Source organism: Pezoporus wallicus, unplaced genomic scaffold (assembly GCF_028554395.1).
Source record: "Pezoporus wallicus isolate ANWC-B61680 ecotype Strahan unplaced genomic scaffold, APGP_CSIRO_Pwel_v1 contig_8333, whole genome shotgun sequence".
Lineage (NCBI taxonomy): Eukaryota > Metazoa > Chordata > Aves > Psittaciformes > Psittacidae > Pezoporus > Pezoporus wallicus.
Genome location: NW_026637037.1, coordinates 1,336,494 through 1,358,612, shown reverse-complemented (window position 1 = coordinate 1,358,612; position 22,119 = coordinate 1,336,494). Strand labels below are relative to the sequence as shown.

The following is a 22,119-nucleotide window of genomic DNA, read 5'->3' as shown; positions in this document are numbered from 1 at the left end:
AGCTCTGTGACTCTCAGTATCTTTCTAACATCCAATTCCCTTCAATCTAATCATCACACATGCATCTCAGCTTTCATCTTAAAAACACTTCTTTGTGTGTGGAGAAAAAATGCCATCTTGACACATCCAAAAGATGTAGATATATGAAAAAGAACAAGAAGCATTTCTTTAAAAGCCTGTCCCTTTCAGAGCTGGGCTTACAGCTCTCTTCAATTGCGCTGCATCTGTTTCAAAGACTGCTTAAAGAGAGATTTAGTGTAAAATACTTTAGAAGTGTTACATACTTCCTTAATTTCAACCCTGTGCAGTGACAGACATGCACTGGAGTTACTGAATAAGCTTTAGATACGGACAGGACAGTGATGTCTGTGACATTGATCAAGTACCCAGAGGGGAAAAGCCTCATCTGACTGAAAAGGTACATATGCACACATAATACCTAAGATGAAAATAAACCCTCATGTAAGGCATAATACTAACAGCGAAGGTTTTTTAAAAGACTGACCCCTTTTCACAAGTCACCAAAAGCAATCATTATGCAAAAAAAATTTCTTCATTTTATTAAATGAATAAAATCTTTCATATATTCATGTTTCATCTGAAGGAAAAGGCAAACTCCATTTTCAGTGGTGGTTTTCTCACAAACATACGCTACCTGTAAAGCTAATCCAGCTAAAACGACCGCTGCCCTCCCCATTTGCAACTCTTGGCCATGCAGCACATTGCTGTGCATGCTGCGGACTGAGATTTCCGCAGGGAAAGGCAGTGCCATTTCCTCGGAGGACTTACAAGCAAAGAAGAAAGCCTCCCTGTGAGGTATCATAAACAAACTCTTGTGACATGCCTTTATGATGCTGCCCCAGGGGATACATTAAAAACACACAGCAAGACAAGCTCAGAATTGCTGGAACAGCTTGAGATAACCCTTGCCCTTGATGGTACGACTGCTCTCGCTGCTAAGCAGCCTCTGCCCATTCCCTTACTGCTCTGCAGATCTGTGCTCACAGCCTTAAGGCTAGGAAAAGGGATTACCAGCACAGAGAAACTGTATTTCACCTTCCAAGCACAACTCTCTCAACACAGTACATGCCACCTGGCAAGAAAGAGGAGGGCTTGACAGTAGATATGCAAGATTATTTCAACACAATTGGGTGCAGGAACCTTCTGTGGCCAGTCCCTGCAGCAGTCAAAAATAGCTGGAAAGCGGAAGAGCCCAGCAGAGCAGTAAATGTCATCACAGGGGTTTCTATAGGTGCTTCCCTGGAAGAAGACTGGGACAGTATCTTTGTGTTGGGGATTTGGGTGGCATATCATACCAACATGCACCATACAACCCAGTAAGTCAGTGAAGCTGCTTTTCTTCCCGGTGCTTTCTCAAGCAAGCCAATTGAAATGAACCCTTGGTGTCTCAGCGTTCAGCTGCTAAAGCTGAATCATTTGCTGAAGATTGAGATACATACATTTGTTTAGAAAAGAGCAGCCCATTACCCACAGAACCACAGCCATGCTAGCTATTTGAGTTTAGAGTTTCAGTAAGAAAAAGATAACATGAGAAATGCAAGTTCTGTGACTGTGCCACTCTGCAGATTTCAACCTTTGAAAAAGCAGCATTTTAGGGTTTGTCTACTCTTCTACCAGTACCAGTTGCACGGCATGGCTGTTGGCTGCATAGAGAATCCTAGCAGAGACAGGATCCTCATACACTTTAAACACTTCCCTGCCTTGGTTTTCTGGATGGGATGACAAAACATCATTTAAATGAATAGTGGGCAGTGACCCTTGTAGCTCTGCTGCTTTGGCTGGAGCTGATTCACTGTCGGAGTCACTCCTGCAAGTGAGGCCTGTGCTGCTGTCTCTGCTGGGTGGAACGGAACAGACCATTTGGAATCCTTTCAGCAGGAGGCCTTTCCATCAGCAACTGAAGCACCCGAGGATTCATTCTAGAGACCATCACAGAAACCTGCTACCTTGGTTTTGGGGAGCCCAAAGCCTCCCTTTCCCAGCTGCCCAAGCCCTGCGGTCCCAGGCAGCTGCAGCCAGTGTGCCAGGGTCCCCAGACCCTCTCCTGCCAGGCTTCCCAACCAACTCTCACATCGCCTTCCTCAAGGGCTAATTATCCAGCAAATTGAGATTATCACCGCATTCCTCTAATACAAAATGGAGAAACGCCTTAAAATGCCAGAGTTTTTCACTGATCAGAAAATCTCTTCACTGGGCAAAGAACAGAGCAATAAGGGTGAGAGAGCTCATCAAGTACTTACGAGAAGCAATGTTTTCTGGACACTACTCTTCATTGTCAAAAAAAAATCAAAGTGCCATGAGATTTAAATCTTCCTCCCAATGACAGGATAGCACCAATCCAGTGCATGAAACCAAACCAATTTCATTTTACCATACTGCAAGTCTAAACCAACAGTGTATCTCAGATTTTTTTTTTTCCCCTAATTCACTCCACATTTACATTTCAGGGCAATATAAAATTCAAGGAAGTTTACACAATTTTTTATTTTTAACCATGGTATTAAAAGCATTTACAGTTAACTGAAAATGCCTGCAAAAAGAGTAGCAGGCTAGACATTCAGTCAGTCAGACCACATGGAAACCCAGGGCAGGGATGAACACTTAGGAAGGGGTCAAACTGACCGCAAATACATGAAATTACAGAGGAGCTATCTATTGCATCTCCATTTGGAGACAATGCTCCTGGAAAAGGGTCAAATGCAGCCTGTGACTTCTGAATAGTAATTTCAGCAGAGTCAAACAAGTTCTGTTGGTGTGCATCAAGGCACAGTTTGGCCCAGTAATTCCAGTGGTAGGGGTAAATCTCATTGATAGGGAAGCCTACAAGGATGCCAGAGAAGGACTTTAAATTAAAACAGGGGAAGTTCAGGTTAGATCTAAGGCAGAAGCTCTTCCCTGTGAGGGTGCTGAGGCGCTGGCACAGGGTGCCCAGAGAAGCTGTGGCTGCCCCATCCCTGGCCAAGTCGGAGGCCAGGTTGGACACAGGGGCTTGGAGCAACCTGCTCTAGTGGAAGGTGTCCCTGCCTGTGGCAGGGCCTTGGAATTGAATGACTTTAAGGTCTTTTCAAACCCAACCGTTCTGTGATTGTATGATACCTCATGCATTGTAAAATCTTTCTCAAGATCTTGTAACGAGCAACATTATTTTCTATTAAACTGGATTCTGAGATATTGACATAAGCTGCAGTTTGAGACTATTTTGTCTAGAACAAGATTGAAAGTAATGCTGGAAAATCCCCCAAACTATACTGGGATGATTCTACACTTACCTGTTGAAGTAATAAGTAACCACTGCCCCAGCAATTGTCATTTGTTGACAGGCAAGAATGAATTCACTAGTCCAGATCAGGCCAATGAAAAGATACCATGCCATGTAGTAAATTCCAGACAGAGCTCTGTATTCCACTTGTCCTCCTGAAGTAGTCTGTGCAGTACCTGGAGTTGGGATCATACCACTGTATTATTATAACACACCAAACAAGGAGGGAAAAAAGAAGTGCATAGACATGCTTCTACACCCTTTGTCTTAACTTTTCTTCAACAGAATTATAAAAACATAAATTCGGGTGCTATTTAATTCTATCCATTCTAAGAAAGTTAGAGAGGCAAAATGTAATTCAAATAGAATCATGGTAACTAGTTTTCTGTTCTCTAGACTTGCAATCTTGGTGCAAAATAGAGGCACAAAAAGGTGGGCTCTCACATAAACCCCTCAAACCAAAAAAAGGTAGGATATGCTTCAGTGGCACTACTATATTCAAGAATATTGACAAATTCATTTATTAAAGCTAAAAAAATTGCCTCCACTTCTGTCAATAACACAGAATTTATTACGTATCCAATAGATGGCTTTTCACCCAAGGTGGGGATAACTCAGATAACTTGGCAACCCGACCTTGCTCTATGCAATCCTATTTAAAACACTTGACCCTCAAGTCTAGCGAGGGATAGGGGCATTAGGACAGTCACTGCTAGTGAAAGGTTTCTAGGTCCACAACCTGCTGTTTTTTCTAGTTTACCAAGCCTTAAGTCTATCACCCTTAAAGATAAACTTGTCCACAGAAGAAAACCATCTCTGGAAGAGAGTGGTTTCTTAACTAACTCTATGAAAGAAATAAAGTGAGACATCAAGTTGTCTATTACTGCTAGAACAGCATTATAGCTTCAGATTTAATAATTCATGTGTTCATTTGGTGGCCTTAGCAGGGTTAGGTTCATGGTTGGACTCAGTGATCTTAAAGGTCTTTTCCAACGTAAATGATGAATCTATGATTCTATATGCTCCCACAGGACAGCGTATCACTTTCAAGTTCAAAAATACCACAGATGTAAAGCTATCTATGATATGGTTCACTTATTTCTGTCCTTTATTTTGATAATACTCAATAATAATACTCAAGAAGAGCTAAAAGTGAAAACAATAAAGATTTGTGTTCAGCAATACACTCAGGCTTAGCCAAGCTTTATAAGTCTTCAGAACCAAGGTCTGTTTGTCTATAAATGATGAAAAATATTCATCTAGCTCATTGTACCACTGCAAAAATATTTGAAAGTGCTTTGAAAGGTTCAAAAAATGCTACACAGGTGCACAAACACTGACATCTGTTCTAGTTACTTTCTTTCCTGAAAGGTTATCAGTTTTAGCTAAACTAGCAAGCTCTTTACAGTGCTGTACAGTTGGTCATTCGCAGAAATATTGCTGCTTCCATTATATTCAAATGTATTTTAACCCTGTGAAATCCAAGATACATGATGGTGTGAAAAAGCCACTGGTCCGATTCATGTACTTTGTTACATTAAAATAAGCTATGCACTATACCATTCTGAATTCAAGGGATTTTCCAACTCCCTGACTTCTTCCTGAGGCTCTAGATAGCTGTTTGCCTGCAGCACGTGTCAAATATGCGCATTCACCACGGACTACAGCCCTTAATGAGGAAGCTTACACAAATGATAGGCCAAAAGGTCTCCTACATCCTCATTTTTATGCAAAGTCATTATGCCATTTGGTAGCAGAATTAAACATATTTTCTACCATACAATCTACCTGAAGATTCCTTTCCCAAAAAGGGCACATTTCAGGCTTTGCTTCTATAGTTTTGTCATGAAGACTTGCAGAATTCTGTTTGCTTTGTACCAGCTACTGAAATAACCACCTGCAGTAACAACTTGAGCTTTGCCTTTCCTGACCAGCCTTACACACGTGCATGTATGTGCTCTGCTGCACAGACATCAGGCATACCCTGCTGTGAGTTTATCATTGACCACTTCGCTGTCTAGGTATGCAAACTGGGTTTGGTACTTCACAGAAACCTGTTTACCAGTGTAAACATCTGTGTGACTGAATCCCTGTCTTCTGGACCTACCGTGCATGCGTGACTGTGTCAACAGAGTTACATGCAATGCTACTTTTCATATGTCAGTCTTAGTAGCACAGCTAAACTTTAAAGCTATCCTAGATACCCTGTTGAGAAAAGTATATGCCATTTTCCTCATCACTCCACTGTGATCTATCTGTTCACACAAGCTATGTTTTCTCAACCAAGAGCTGAAATATGGTTTGTCAAGAGTCATGACTCTTTCTGATGTACTATATGCTTTCAGTGATAACATTAGGAAGTCAGTAAAGAACTTTAGTCACTACAGCTGAATCATCAAATCTGAAAACTTCTGATCAGTACAAGCACTGACCTGCTGCAAACGCTTCACAAGAAGTGTTGTTAACACTGCAAACAGGTACAAGTGTTTGCAGCAGGCTTCAGAAGAGTTTCTCCACCTGACTCTGCAGCCCAGTGCTGTGCCATGATGTCGGGCGGCATAGCAATGCAAAAGGTAGTGTGGACATGCAGTATCATTAACTACATTTTGATGCTTTCACACTTATGCTCTCTCTTGGCAACTGCTGCTGCAAGGTTTTGCTGATGCCTGCAGTTATAAGGCTGTTATAAGAGACAAAAATTCCTAGGAAGTCTAGTCCAGCAATTTCCTTACCAGAAACAAAGAGCTACTGACCAGAACATACTGAGAGCCTGTTTATCAGTTCCTGTTAACAAGAGAATATGATATGCCCTTCCCACTGCTAAGTGAGGAAAGGTTCTGGCATCACACACTGAATCTTCATGCTTCCTTCAACAGAACTGATTGTGTTATTTTATTTAGCCTTTTTCCATGTAGTGGTATTTACAGCTAAGCTAGCTGACTGTAGCTGGAATGTCAAGGACCCTGCAAGAAATACATTTTTATTCCTGGTTTTGCTACTGCACAGCTTTATGTGGCAGTTCTATTGCTCGCTTGCCTGTAGGATGCACATTCACTACGTAAAAATCTCACACCGCCTTCTCATCCTACATGACATGCATAGTGTTTATGCCATTGAACTTCACAGCTCCTGCAGGCTGGAAAGTTGAAAGACATTTGCTGTGCCACATGGCCACTTGTTCTGCAGTGAAATGCCACACAGATTAGCAAACAGAAAGACTCAATAACCCCAAGACATATCAGCTTTTCCAAAGTACAGCTGAATTCCATTCCTAGCCAGATGATGGTTCTAACTGGTACCACGGTTTGTGCTGTCTCAAGTCTTGTGGAGTCTTGGCATTTCTCCTAGTTTTCTAGGTCTGGAACTCATTCAGTCTCTGCTGCTCTTACAGATTCTGAATTATCAAGGTACTTAAGCAGGTGCTTACCTTAAAATACATAAGTAGTCCCACTGATTCTAATAGGATTATCCATGTGTTTCAAGCCAGTCATGTGTGTAAGTACCCTTCCAAGTGTTAGCTATAGTTTTCTATAGCTCCCATTAAGTCTTCTCTCAGTGACACTAACTTTTGGAGGGGATGTAAATAAGGTGCCTGTGTGGTCACATAAAGATCAGGGGCACCACAGCTGAAGCAAGCATCATGTGCTCCAGAGCTGTAAGATGTGGAGATGCTATAAATGTTATCTAAACAGGGAAGATTCAAGGCAAGCATTAAGAACAGGTGCAGCACAGCAGCAAGCTAAAAATACAAAGCTGTTCTTTTCTATTAACCATACAGTACTACATGTATTTATTTTTACAGGATGTGTTAAGCACAAGTCATCCTAGAACAGCCAAACAACCCCCTAAGAGCTACCTTACTGTGAGCTGCTTTAGTATGCAGTGTTTTAGAGGACTCATATTTGGGTCTAAAAGTTGAAATACAATCTAAAGGAATATTCCCAATCCCAAATTTCATCTACCATTCACTTGCCCAGGTTTGAACTACAAAACAAATCCAAGGTAGAGTATGAGACTGGAATTCCAAACTTTTGCCTACACCCACCTCCTGGGTCACCCCGACAAAACTTCTCAAGCTGAGGGTTGGATAAAACAATCCTACTCCCCCTGCTACCTCCGCAGATCATTACAAGGCTAAAATTGCCTTTGTTGTTACTCTGGAATCAGAACTGCTGTAAACAACTGAGCCGACTGAGAAGAGGCTTGCCCACACTGCAGTATCGGCATCTAGCGGGCACGGAGGCTGCTGCAGGTCATTTACATGTTATTTACATAAACACCTCAGACCCTGCACTTTGCTAAGAACTCATTGTACATCCGGTGAGCAACAACAGCCACGATTTACCATTGTCTGCTTAACAAAAAGAATAGATACAAATGCAAATGGTACAATCAATAGAATCGCATTTCAACTAGAACAATAATCGGGTATGTGGAGTGGTGTTTTTCTACCTGCATCATGCTTAGGTTAAAATTGGTAACCTAGAAGTGGTTTAGATTATTTACCGTGCAGCATGATTATGCTTCTTCTGTACTGTTTGTCTAACTTGCTGGAAACATCAGCATTCCTATTAGACTAGGGAAAAGACCAAAAATCAAATACCTTTGAGTCAGGAGACGTGTGCTTGCACTAGGAATGTCACAGCAGGTCATAAACTGTTTGAATACTCTCCAAGCAGACAGAGAAAGAAAGGAAAAAGAGAAGTTGAACGGAAACATCTAGCAGGAAACAAAGACTATATCCAGGGAAAGAAAAATGGCACAACATGGAAAAAGCATAAAGAGCTTCTCAAGAGCAGTTTTCATCGGGTTTTATTTCCCTGTGAATACATGGGGAATTTGCTTTCAGATATAATGGGCAAGTCACTACTTTCCTGCAAAGTCTGTAAAAGCATCCAGGAAATAACCTGACTAGTTTCCCATCCTGCATTTACCATCAAGCTGTTTGTGTCACATGAGCTAAAATATTTCTACTCTTCTAATGACTGCTGCATTTTCAAAAGACGTTAAATTCAACAGACACAGCTGGCATTTTCCAAATTTAGACTTAACAAGGGCAAGCTTCCCATCCTTATCTGTGCATATTAAAAGTACCAGTGAATCTTCCTGTGGGTAATGGGCCACCTGGGCTGAACATCGAGAACAGAATACTTCCTCTAATAGTTATTTTTAATGATATATTTAGCAAATCTGGGTGTTATAATTAATTTTATTTACCTGCTCCCAGATTTACTAGAGTTAATGTTTATCTTAAATTGCATCTGATTCAAGCAGATGCCTGAAATGAACAGTTGGTTGATAGCTCAGGAGATGCTCCTTTCTCTAAAGGACTGGTGTGAACCTGTGATATGGTACCCCACGAGGCCAGTGCAAAACTTACTGGAGCCTGGCTGGTGTGCGCATCAATGGGATGAAGGTTTTGCAGGAAAGCTAACAACCACACAAAGCCGTGGCTAGCACATAATGCTGCCTCTGCAAAGGGAAAATCCAACTCAGAGGAGTGTGGGGAAGGGATATCCAGGACACCTAAAGTAAAGAGAATCTGATTGACCATTTAATTAGCCAGGAACAAGTCACAGGACTACAGGTTGGACACTTGCCCTTGCTAGGTCTGACCCTTTTGCATGAGAAGCAGGTTATTGGCCAGACAAGTGCTTCAAGCGGCCATTTCTGACAGGTATGAGCTGCTGGGGGAAAGGCAGCAGAAACAGAGACCCGTGAAAACCTGCATAACTCTCCAATGAAATCTGGACAGAAATAGATCCGAGCCTAGCCTAAGCAACAGCTGAATGATTTGCAACGCCAGCATGGCCTCAGGCAGACAGACTACCATGTTACAAGTGAAGTGAGTCTTCTACAGAGCCAGAATTAACAGGATGAGACTGAGACGGAAGCAGTTGTGATGGAAGAGGAGTGAGGTACCTGATCCATGGAGGTGAGGAATGCTGCCAGTTTTGCCAAATGGGCTTAGTTACAGAAAGGCTGAAATTTAAAATGAAGTAAAAAAACAAAACAAACCACCAAATCATAAAATGCTTCCTAGGTACAAAGGCTGATATCTGCAAGAGGTGTTATCCCCAGAGCTGCACAGAGCTTCTTTGCGTGATGTTGCATGGAAGAACCTCCACTTCTCTCTGATGGTGTGATGCTGGGCCAAGAGACAGCATCCAACTTACCCTGGCTCCATCAGTGACAGATCTTATACTGGTATGTCCCTCAGTAACATCACTTCTATACTCAAAATCTGTTCTGGCAGATCTTTCATATCGATGGACTATTTATACAGAGCACCTTCCCTACAACTGCAAGAAGCTCTGGATTAATCCAAATACTGCTGTACCAGTCTAAATGGTAATAGCAGTTGTCACTGAACTACAGAGCAGAAACAGAGTTCTGTCTTCATGACAGAACAAAACAGAAGAAGAGTAACAGAGCTGTGTAACAATGCCAACCCTCATTTTGCACACGAACACCAGGAGGCCCCATATTTAAGAAGTAAATTAAGAAAGAGCATTCATCCAAAACCACGGAAAGCACATACTTACCTGCTGTTCCTAGGCTGAGTAGTACAGCAACCCAAAATACCCAGAACACAACAAGAATCACAAAGGTCCAGAATGGCTGGAACAGCAGGAAGGGAATTCTGCCAATGATTTTACCAACAATTCGAAAGAGCTGTGTGGTGAACTGAAGCCTCTTTCTTAATACAAGTGTAAGAGAAAGCAAAACAACCTGTTATAGGAAACAAAAAGACAAATTGTTGGGATTCTTGTATTCCTACACCACTGTTAGAAGTGTTTGTACAGGTCTGAAGTGTGGCAGAGCCTGGTTCTGACACACAAATTTCACAATGAAGGTATAAAAGTATTTAAATGAGCGTAAGCAGATCTTATAACTGATTTTCATTTCCAAATTTGAAGGAACAAGGAATTATTTTTACTGTGGCAGAAGCACTGTAGTTGAGGTTTTCAAGTTACAGCCTCTGCACTGATCAAGGTAAAATGCTACTTACGGTAACTATTGTTGAGAAGATAGCATATCCAAGTAGAAACTTTACATTTTCCTTTTCTGTTTCCAATTCAGTGCTGGGATCATTCCTGTAGTCATAATAGAGCCACCAGAGAACACCTGAGACAACTGAGCAAACAAGAGCAGCGTAAAGGCGGGCAGCACACCCCAGGCTGCAGTACACTGCTGCTGGCAGGCTGGTATCTGCCTGGCCTCCCTTCAAGAGTCTCCTGTCCTCCTCACCACAGAGAAAATACATGTAACGGTCTGTTAGCCCCAGGTAAAACCACAGCAGAACGTTTGGTTTTCTTGCAGTTATTCTGAAGTTCAGGCATGTCATTTCACTGAGGAGATACAAAACTAACTTTCATGGAATGACATTCCTATAGCTCTCCGTTTCTAAACCAGGCAATGTAAAACTTCACTGAACTTCTGTGAAACAGTAACTGCATTCATCTCCCAAAAGAAATGTATCCAGACATCATTATCATCCCAACACTCAGCAGCTGGAACGGCACAGCCAGACCTTGGCACCAAAGGTGAGCAGGGCTCTGCTTGGAAATGGCTGTGCTAAGCTTAAGTTTACTGAGGATGCCATGGAGACAGAGAATAGCTGTTTGCTTAGCTGCTTCTCCTTCAGTTTAGTGAGATGATCCATTTAACTAAGCATATGCTAAAAGATAAAGATACTTACAGAACATCCCAAATACAACCAGTGCAATCAAAGTATGAACCAGAACTGTCCGAATGAATCTGAAGGCTAAAACTAGGATTAAAGAGAAGGCTGAAAAATATACAAAGAGAGCTTATTACAAGTGTTCCAACACATTCAACCTAACTCTTTTACTTTAAACATACACTTAAGGTTCTTGCAGAATCTTTTCTTTTTAAACAAGGGTCTCAGAAGCAACAGCATTTAATAAAGCTGGCAACCTTTTTATTTTAACGTTTAAAACACACAGTTACCTGTAGCTTATTAATAGTGAACTTAGAACTGATACATTTCACCTTGGGAATTATTAGCTCTTCTATAATATTTGGATAAGGCTGAAGTTAAAATTTTCATACTAATGCCATTTTTTTATCAACAATTTCTTACAGTCCCCTGAAATGAAATGAGCATATCAAGAAACACAATGATATTTCATAGAGCTGGATTTCATCAGTCTATCAAATGCTCCCTGATAAAACACAACCACACTTTAAGAAAAACAACTCTGCCCAGAAAATATGAAGAAGACCACCTTGAAATTAAACACGTAGAGTTAATAGAAACATTTGAAACCTCACACTTCAATGGAATATCATTAGTCTTTTCTTATTTATAAGCTTACCTAGTGCAAGGACACTCAGTCCTATCACAGTATCTCTTCCTGCCAAGATTCCACTCAGAATTCGGTGAAAAACATCCATTTCATTAACCATGCTTATTAAGACAGATGCATATTTGGAATAGCATTCTGGATTTTGTGGAACACAGCGATTAAATAATGGAAAAGATTTACTAGAATGTTAAAAACAAAGATGATAAAAAAATATTAACCACTGGACAAACAGTTTCAAAGCACAGGGATACACTCCACCATTCTCTTTCAAGCCCTCTGCAGTACCCTACCAGCATCCTCCACACAGTTTAGCAGTTGTACAGTTGTACAGCAGTTGGTCAGTGTTATCTGTAACCTGGCAGACCTTGCACAGTCTGACACAAGCAGGCACTGGGCATTGGTCTGTTACACAGGGTAGTTTCATCTACAAAATAACTCCTAGCAGCAGCATGCCTGTATCAGTGTACCAGAACATCCATTCAAGAACAGCCTGGGGGAAAACTAAATTACTATCTCAATGCCCATCAGCATGTAGCTCCTATGCCCTTTCTAGTTGGCTTCACCTGCTTTGCTCCCATGTGTTTATGTAAAACTCACGCTAACGTAGCTGTAAGCTATGTTGTAGATAATTCTAAACCACAAACGCTCTGCATTGTTTTTCTGACATGTAAGCATCCTAAAAGCAACATCAAACCAATATTTGTAAGGTACAATTATCACCACCAAATAGTTACATACAAAAGTCTTTGGCATTGCCAGCCAAGCCTCTTAAATATACTTTTTTTATCCCACTTCGGCAATGCTGCACTACAACAGAGACATATTCATCCCTAAAAAGGAGCGGTTTATCTATCAACACTTAAGAACTTCTCTGACCAGCTTTGCCTGTACTAAGAAATAGTACTATACTAATACATACATAGTATATCAGTTTATATATTACTTATTATATGTAAGCAATAGCACTAATAGTACTCCTGCTCTCTTCATCTATTTTTTTCTGTTTTCTTTTGTTCAGAGCAGATGACTTAGCTCTGCAAACATGAAGATTCCAGTTCCTTGCTGCACTTTCATGACACAGTGGAATTTAAAATCATGGATTTTAAGGATTTTGACTCACAAATGCCAAATGTTAAAGACGGTGCCATCGACAGACCCGTGCTTCAAGCCAGCTGGCTATGATGTGATCCTGATGGAAATTTCTGGGTTCAGGGTAATAAACAAGGCCAAAGACCACAGCTCTTCTTCCTTGGCATTGAGGGGGAGAGCAAAAGTCTGTGCAAGTCACTCCTCGTATGGAGTGCTTTTCTCCTGATTTGGAGAGGAAAGCTAAAGGGTAGAGGAATGGGGGAATGCAGTCTTTGTTCATTCTGTGGGATGGGACACTGGCATGTTCACAGGCACACATGAGAAGTCATAAGGACACGTACAAAAGTAAATAAAGCAAACCCATTCTGACTGTACAATATTAAGTCAGACACAAAATGTGAGGAAATAACAATCCTTAAGAAGCTGTTTGAAATCCAGGGTGTTGGAAAGTACCCAGTAATTCTCACCTCGGTGGAACTGGCAGCGTAGGACACAGCTCAACTGCCTTTGGATTTAGTGTGTAACTGGAAATGTTCAGGTTGTAAATGCAAAGACAAGAACCTAGGAAGGGGAGAAAGGCAGAAAGGTAACTTAGTATGTTAAAGCTTTAGAGAAAAACACATTATCCATTAAGCATTATCAATTTCTGCTTTGATCCCTTAGCAGGACATATTCATCCCTGATACTCCAGTGGGTGTATAAAGAACAAACTAGTGAATTAGGTAAATCTAAAGCAAACTCTGAGGAACCTTTCCCCTTCTAGACTTCACTTTAGTTACCATTTAGGGATCTTCCATACATAAACAGGCACACTGTTTATTCCACAGTGTGATACTTCAGCTCTAAGCTCTTAGTCATTAAGATAACAGAAAAACCTAAAATGAAGGAAACTACAATAGAGCCAGGCCCCTCACAGTTTAGAACAGAATATATGTCTATCCAGAAACTTAACATTTTCTGGGCTCTAGGCTAAATATTAGCAGGTAATCTGCTAATAATATTCTGCTCCATTATATAATGCTTCTGGGAAAAAAAGGCTGGATACATTCAAGCCATTCACAATGCAATACTTCTCTCTCCCTCCAAATAAACATGCAGGCAGTTTAAGTGTGGAGATGGAATTTCATGCAATTATATTCAGTTACACTGAAAATAGTCATAGAATATCACAGTTGTATAAGTTTTCTGTATGTAACAAATGATAGCAAACTACCCCAAAATGAAATGAAAACAAATGTTGTCACTTGTAATAGCAATCCTTGCCAAACATAATAACAAAGCAAAAGAAGAGTGGAATTCTGACCATCAATAAAAATAGCCACTCACATTCATGTCTGTAGGTTATGCATACCCTATGGAATAAGGGTTAGGCGCCCAATTTAAACCCAATAGCTACAGTTATTCATTGTAGCTAAATGAATGTTATTTCATTTACACATTGGACATGAATGAGCTCGAGCTGCCTCTTCTGCACAATAGCTATTTCTGACATCCTATCCATCTCGCAGACTTTGGGATATGATGTCTAAAGGGATAAAACCACTTATGTATCTCTGGAATTAATATTTCCACTGCAGTTTGAGCTACATTTAAAAGAACCAATTGGCAAAGTTTCTCAAATAGCTCTGTTCACCTCCCAGTGCCCTCATCAGACCAGACCAGCTCATCCTTGGCAGCCAGTTATCTGCTGCATAATCTCAGCATTGTGCAGGAATTAATCAACAACTGTATTTGCATGAGAGAGCTGTGTCATTTCTAGAAATGATGGCTTTGAAATAAAGCAGAAACAAGATTGTTGCCATGGTCTGCTCAGGAAATTAACAGCAAGAAATTACTCCCTAGCGTAGCAAACATAAGAATAACGAAGTGAAAGCTGCTCAACTATTCTACAGGTACACTAAGATATTCATAAACCCTGTTGCACACCATTATTCCTTGCAAAACTCTGGAGATCTTCCAAAGAGTTGAGTTGCTCTTGTGGACAACTAGACACGCACAAGGAAAGTGAACTGATTTTGAGGTTTTGCATTTCCAGGTTGCATGAATTCAGAAAGAACACATACCTAGAAAGAAAAAAAGATCCTCTTTTCAAAAGAAAAAACAAACAAAAAAACCCCAAAACACCTCTCTGGTTTTTATAGGTTTAAATTCTGAGCTTTCTTTCCATCTTTTTAAAGCGCTACAGAGGAAATGAAACTCCTTTTCCACATATAATGGAAGTCAGAAGTTAAGAAGCAATTTGAGAACATGCTACATTTTTATACTTCATTTTACTTTCTTGAATGGGATCAGAAACTGCCAAGGTGGGTACCATTCTACAAGGACTAGTTCATGGGAGTTGACAGAATGAGTGGGAACTTCAACATGCAACTTCCCTAAGTACAAAGATTTGCCATATAGAATGACTGCTGGTTTGGCTTAAGTCCTATTTAAGTTTCAGTATAAAAAGAAGGCAGTGTAAAGGATAACAATGTAGCACATTTTAACCTTTCAGTTTCACTCACCATTTTGTAGCATTTTCAAACATTTTTTTTCCTTTATATATGAGCATGTGTATATATACATATACACATATATGTATATGATTGACAACTAGATGGATGTTGTATGAAGTTCTCAAACATTTGATTTCCTTTGACATTATCTGGTCTACTTACTTTTTATTAGTCATGTCCCGTCCAGAAAGGGGTGCCCCTTTTACAGGAGTGTTCTTCCTACCACATACGTTCCCAAAACTGTCATATCCAAGCACAAGTCTTTCTGCAGCACCAGCCATCACAGCATAGCCAGTTATAAACATCTGTTAAAATATGTTTTAATTAGGTGGAATCGTGCTCCAACAGCTCCTCAATAAATGCTCCTTTTAACCTATGCATTTGGGTCTTGTAAATGCAAGCAGTCAAATCTACAATTCACCCCTCTGCACAAGGCTGGAACAAGTCAGATGGACAAGTTTAGCCTTATTACTGCTTTAGAGTTCTCCTTCATCTATTTTTGAAGGTATATAAGTTACAGAAAATATCACAGGAGAAGAAAAATAGGAGGTCCTGATTAAAAGTGATAGGGAAGCAGTAGTAAAATGCTAAACACTGCCTCTACCCACCTAGGCCAGGTCATTCAACTGGTAATTTTTCACATGTGCTCACTGCTGCTCGTTGTTCAGGTGCCCTTCAAGACACACCTGGGCAATATATCCACTGAAATGAGCCCTTGCAGCTGCTGGTGTATTTAATCAGAAGTATATTTTAAACACATTAAGTATAATTAAAATGCAGGTTACCTGAAATTCCAGGAATGTTCCTTCTTTAACACATGTGAAAAACCTGGAGAGAGCCATGCTGTGCACTCAGGTGATACTCCACTGATCTTTTAGATGCTGTGCTCTCAGGTCAAAGCCCTAATTAATCAGCTCCCTTTATACCCCAGGGGCAGCTAAGCAATGATCCTAGCCAAGCAGCAGTGACCGTTAGTCAATATAAGACACCTTGCCTAGGAATGCAGCTTAGACCCTGTTCACATGTCCCTTGAAGGTGAAAATCTCTGTTTTAAAGAACCCTTCCAAGTGCCAAGAAGCAGTAATTCTTCTGGGAAGTTGGTGAAGGCCTCAGCACAACTGTATCCAAGGGGTTATTTACAGCACTCCAGCTCTTAAAGAACACAGTGATTCAATTGTCTCCTCTGTCCCATGGGGTGCAAACCACATTTCACACACACCAACGACAATACACTATGACTACCGGCCAAGTGCTGGCAGCAGAATGTCTTCTCAGTCTCACATTGACCACTACTACTTTCCATGGGTATTGCTGAATAACAGCTGTGCTGGAGACAGAGTGCACACACCAGATCAGCACAACTGCTTTCTTAGTTAAGGTTAAGAGCCTTTATTTGTTATTCTGCTTTTAACACTCATGACTAAAGACGGGACCTGGGCAAAAACTGAGTCTCATACACAAATGTGTAAGTACCTGCTTCCTTAGTCCCCACTGTAGTCTGATTTTCACTTATATATTTGCAGTCTAACTAGTCAAATACTACTTGTTTTTAAATGATGGGTGCACATTAATGCTGTCTCAATATGGAGAGCTTTGCAGAAACTCTACAACTGAAGCTGAACACTACCTGTGGGTGTGATCTTTGTTACAATAACAAAATATTTTCAGATCCAATTTACTTGCCAAGCAAAATATTTGTTAATAATTAACTTGTTCTCAGAGGAAAAAGGAGAAATGAGCTGGCATTGGAACTCAACCTGAAATAGGCTTTCAGGACAATTCTGTCATTCTAAAGATGGCTCTTACAGGTCAATTGCCATCAGGATGGCAAATACTGTACACATGTGAATTATGATTTTTAAATGGTAGAATGCTGGATACAAGCCATAAGGATTAAGCAATAGGCAGCTGCAGCTGTATGACTGCTGGAGGGGTGTGTCTATGTGCCAGTGCTTTGCATTCCCAGAGTTATTTAATGCGGCTTCAAATTTTCCACTAGGTGAACAAATCAGTGTCACTAAAAATGTATTCACCTTTACAAAACAGATCAAACAAAAGAAAACAAATATGGGTATGCAATAAGCCATTGCAAAGAAACTGAACAACAAGAATAGCGAAAGGAAACAAAATCCTAAATCCTCACCATTTGACAGGTTTAAGTTTTGCCATTCTCTCCACCAATCAAAGCACTAAGCATAAGACAGCATGTTAAAAAAGCCCAACAAAGTTCATCTTCTGCATATGCAGCATTCCAAATATGTATGTGTTCTTCTGCATTAGCTTCTATTAAAAAAGAGTTATTATGATTTGAATTGAAAACTGATTACTAGCACATTCACGAGAATCCTGAGTAGCCTCAGACAAAGCACCCACACTTAAGGAAGTCAAAGGCTCTTCCCAAAAGTTGCACGCTGTTCCAAGCACGGGACAGATAGTGACTTGATGTAATATCAGACGTGTGCTGCAAGATAACAAGGCTATAATGAGTAAGTAGAAATAAGAGCCCTGTCAGATCCTGGACCAATTTACAGAAGAGTGAATTCTAAGTAACTCAGCCCTGTGTAGACACTGGCACCCAAAACACATGGGCAGAACTTAAAAATGTGTGTAGCAGACACTGCAATAAAGCACTGCACCACCACAGTAGTCAGTTGTATCTCAGCGCAATCCCGGGACCCTAACACCTGTGCCCAGAGAATTTCAGTGTAGCTTTAGTACACCACTGTGCAGAACCCCATTAACTTTAGAGCTGATTTGTCTTCCAGAAAAAGAGCGTGCTTACCAAACCAGCCCAGTAAAGAAAGAAGAGGAGCAACCACAGAGCGTCCGTACACTTTCTGTAAACCACTGGTCTCCATTCCCTCAGTTCAGAAACGCCATCTCCTGCATCCTAAAATGAAAGGAAAAAAAGAAAGAAAGAAAGGAAAAACCCCCAAACTTCCTGTGAAGTTAAGGTCAGGTTTCAAAAGGCTGAGGTTTGTGATCGAGCACTTAAAAGAGGCTGAACACCGGCCAGCCCTCTGCCGCCACAGTGGCGCAGCTCGCCCGTAGCGTTCAGCGCAGCAGCCCCGCACGGCCCGGCCAGGCACGGCACCGCTGCCGCCCCGGGCAGCCGCTGCAGCGCGGCGCTCACCTGCTGCGGGCCCCAGCGCCGCTCCATGCTCCGGCCCCCGGGGCCTAGCCGCCGGGCTGCGGGCGAGCCTGGAGCGCAGCGGGGCCACGCTCGTTAGCGCAGAACACAGCGCCTGGCGGTGGCACCGCCGGCAGCTCCTCCTGCCGCCGCCAGCCCCTCTCCGCTCCGCCCGCAGCCGTCCCTCGGCATTGCCCTCCCCGGAGCTCAAGCGCCAGCGACCGGCCGGGACTCGGCGGCAGCGCGGGCGGAGCCATCCTGCCCTACGCTTATTTCCCTCGTTAGCCGCCTGGAGGGCTGCGGCTGGAGCGGGCAGCGCTCAAGGACAGAGGCGGGATGGGGCCCCTCCGCTCCCTGGGCACTACTGCGTGACAGTCAACGGGAAAAATGTCCTCTTAGAGAAGCAATGCAACATCTGCAACTGCAATAAACTGATTTAGATTGAAGCTGTTTTGCAAAGCCGTTTAAGAACTGGTCCGTCTTGTACAGGAATCGGAGCATTAGGTTGGTTTTGCTTAGAAAATAAAATGTATTCCAGTTCTCAAGTGAAAACGCAGAATGAATCTGTGCTGACAAACTAGCATAGATGGAAGTAAAGGGATTGTATCAGAAACTGGGATTTAAAAAAGAGAATTAATCCTTTCTCTAGAGCATTCAAGGGTCCTTCTAAGCTAACTGGAAATAAAGGTGCTCATTTTTCATCAATATGTGGAGAGTTTTCATAATGGGTGTGAAAATTGGAATAAAATTCAACAGATGTTACAAAAGTAATTTTCTGTCTATAAAACCTAAACAGAAAATAACTTTTCCTTCCCTTTGTGCACATTCAAAATATGTGAAAAAAGGAACTTTCACATACAAATGCAGAACTCCATGTGAAATTTAACTTTTCTTCCCTAACAGTTCAGTATTTTGATTATATTGAAAAAAACCCCACAGTTATTAATAACTTTTAATAACTGATTAAGAAAAGTAATTCTAAAAGAACAATGCCAACCATGAAGGCTGATATTAGGATTTGGTGGCTTGCTGTCATCGTGCTAATGAGTTTTCACTGTTGATCTGGCCCTTTTTGAACTATTCTCTTCATTTATTCTCCTTATGTTACATTCTTATTGTGAATACAGGAAAACAAGAAATGGAACAAGTACTTTTAATAAAATCCAGATTCCAAGCAGCTGAAGTTCATGGAAAACCACTAGAATCAGCAGTAAGGCCTACTTTTATCAAGCAGAATTCTTGTATTCCTTCAATTAGCCTAGGAAAAGCTATCGGATACTTAGAATCCCAGACTGGTTTGGGTTGGAAGGGACCTTAAAGCTCATCCAGCTCCAACCCCTGCCACAGCAGGGACACCTTCCACTAGAGCAGGTTGCTCCAAGCTCCTGTGTCCAACCTGACCATGAACACTGCCAGGGATGGGGCAGCCACAGCTTCTCTGGGCACCCTGTGCCAGCGCCTCAGCACCCTCACAGGGAAGAACTTCTCCCTTGGGTCTAACCTGAACTTCCCCTTTAAGTATGAACCCATCACCCCTTGTCCTATAACTACAGTCCCTTTGATACCTCTCAGCATCCTTGGCAGCACTTAAATCAGGACTAGAATAGGGTTTTCTTAAATTGTAAAGGAAATACTTTAATTATAGTAGTCTTCTGATTTTCAAACATGATCAGATAAAACATTTATGTTGTTTAGTAACAGATGAGTAATTTTCTCATGTATCACTAGATGGTGTTCTGCTCCTTGCTTAGTTCCAGCACAGGGTTTCAGATTGGGGAGGAGAGGTTTACGGTAGGATTCTCAAATGGGAATTTTTATGTTACAGTTGAAGAGAACTCCAGGAAGCAAAGGTCAGCTCAGATAAGGGATTTAAACATCCACCTCCAAAATGCAATACCTAAACTTCTTGCTTGTTACTCGTCCAATTCTGCAAGTGCCCAAATTGCCAAGATGAATTTTAAACTTTGTCTTACCCCTTTGACAGGAAGAAGCTTAGTTCTACAGCTCAGTAGTTGAAGCGCTAAGTGGGGAGTAGGGAGTTTTAGAACTGATATTTTGGAGGGTTGACTCAGTTTAACCTGAAATAGAAATGAGATAAAAATTAGTTTTAGAGAAAAGGGTACTGCATTAATTAATTCTTTCTTTTATGAGAGCACTAATGACTTGGTCAGAGAGGTGTGTGCTGGCTTGTGCTCACTCTCCCTGGTAAGAAGCCCAGCTTGGAGACTTTAGTCTCCTGGTCTACATGCACAAGATGCTGATTTTATATTATGCTTCATCCAAGTCCTGTATCCAACTACAGCCACTCCTGCAAGATTAGCATGAGAAGGGTCCACATTCACTTATGAGCCTTCACTGCTCTTTCAAGTATGTAATGTTTCTTTTCAAGACAAAAAGAAAGAAAACTTTGCAATCCTGGAGTACTCAGGAACTCACGGCGATTTAATTGTGAATTAAGACAGTAACGATACAACCTGCTTGGGCTGTTATAGTGGGGCAACCGTAGGAAGGGAGATCGACATGTACGTTGTCAAGACTCCCTGTAGGTTTTAGGAGATTTTTTGAGACATGTTTATCAGCATCAGCAACAGAAATACTTCAGCAGTGAAAACTCAGGAGCATTTTCCTCTGGTTTTGATTTATTGTTTATCACAAAGTCACTCAGATTCTATAGAAGAAAGTCAGTCCTAAACAAAAGCTTCCCGACTCCAAGATTCTGCTTTAATGAAGGTTCTTATTATTTCTTATGAGTTGTTTGTTTGTGGTTTGTTCACAGAGAATGAATCCTCTTGTTGCCTGCACTTACAGCTCCACTTTCTTACCAAGAAACTTCCCTGGTTAAAACTGGGGTGGGAATGTGGGTTGGGAAAGGGAGGTTTTAAATGAGAACATGACAGTTCTTTGCTGGACTGGTTAATTGAGATGACTACCCTTATCTGTCTCCCCTTCTGGGTCAGACAAGAAACAGAGACCAATTACTTTAATAGCAGGACACAGCAACTGAGAAAGTCAACCTAAAAGCAAACGTTTTCTGCCTAGTTAGGGAAGGTGCAGCTAAACATAATTGCCATTAATGAATCTGAAATGATCTTGCTTACGTAGAATAACTTAGCTAGTAGGCAGTGTTCTCCATAGAAGCTGCGTTACTTGGAATACCCTGAACTGAAACACCCAGGGACTGAACACAATGCCACCTATTATGTTCAAGCTGCTCGTCAGGTTTGCTAACAATTTGCATTCCAAGACCTGGTGTTTATGTCTTTGCCTCACTCGAACCATTCAGTCTCAAATTTCTCCTGGCAGGTGTTGAAGATCTTGGGGCAATTTCAACATCAATTATTCAGTCATTTCTGAGAATGAAATCAGAGAAGCAGACATTGTGCTATCCCCCATTAGGGTAGCAGTAATACTATCCTTATGCATGATTTGGATCAGAGATCCTGAAATGAATATAAAGAAAGCCAAAAGGAGAAATGGCTGTTGCTGTTAAACAGCTTCATAGAGTTGAGAATGAATACCTTGGTTAATAAGGAAAGCAAGGCCCAGGAGCTCACTGAGGAGGATTAGGGGATTCATAAAGGTCAGTATCAGGAAGTATCATTAAAGCACTTCACTTGATGCTGGACACAGTGGGCCACTATGCTCTGGTGAGCCACAGTAACTGTGAGTGACTGAAAGCCAAGACTGGCTTAAAAAAGTCCTAAAGGAAACAGAACACTCCAACAGTAGGGAATAGAAGCCAGAGTATGGCAGAGGACTGGGCAAGGGACAGCATGCAGGACTGGAGGGTAC

At 41.4% G+C, this 22,119-nt stretch overlaps 1 protein-coding gene across 2 annotated transcripts in view; it reads right to left on the bottom strand.

Moving 5' to 3' along the window:
• SLC44A3 (solute carrier family 44 member 3) overlaps positions 1-18,432 on the bottom strand; it is a 34,241-nt gene extending 15,809 nt beyond the window's left edge. Inside the window, exons 1-10 of one of the 2 annotated variants that reach the window (XM_057402757.1) lie at positions 18,331-18,432; positions 17,980-18,087; positions 15,360-15,502; positions 14,629-14,765; positions 13,170-13,263; positions 11,623-11,792; positions 10,983-11,072; positions 10,293-10,417; positions 9,826-10,012; positions 7,884-7,947 (exon numbers count right to left, since the gene is read on the bottom strand). In XM_057402757.1, the coding sequence (XP_057258740.1) occupies positions 7,884-7,947; positions 9,826-10,012; positions 10,293-10,417; positions 10,983-11,072; positions 11,623-11,792; positions 13,170-13,263; positions 14,629-14,765; positions 15,360-15,502; positions 17,980-18,087; positions 18,331-18,357 (1,145 nt within the window). In that variant the 5' untranslated portion in view covers positions 18,358-18,432. Of the gene's footprint in view, positions 1-3,290; positions 3,457-7,883; positions 7,948-9,825; positions 10,013-10,292; positions 10,418-10,982; positions 11,073-11,622; positions 11,793-13,169; positions 13,264-14,628; positions 14,766-15,359; positions 15,503-17,979; positions 18,088-18,330 lie in introns of both variants that reach the window. The other variant, XM_057402756.1, reaches the window with a different exon arrangement.
• Between the last annotated feature and the right edge of the window lie 3,687 nt (positions 18,433-22,119).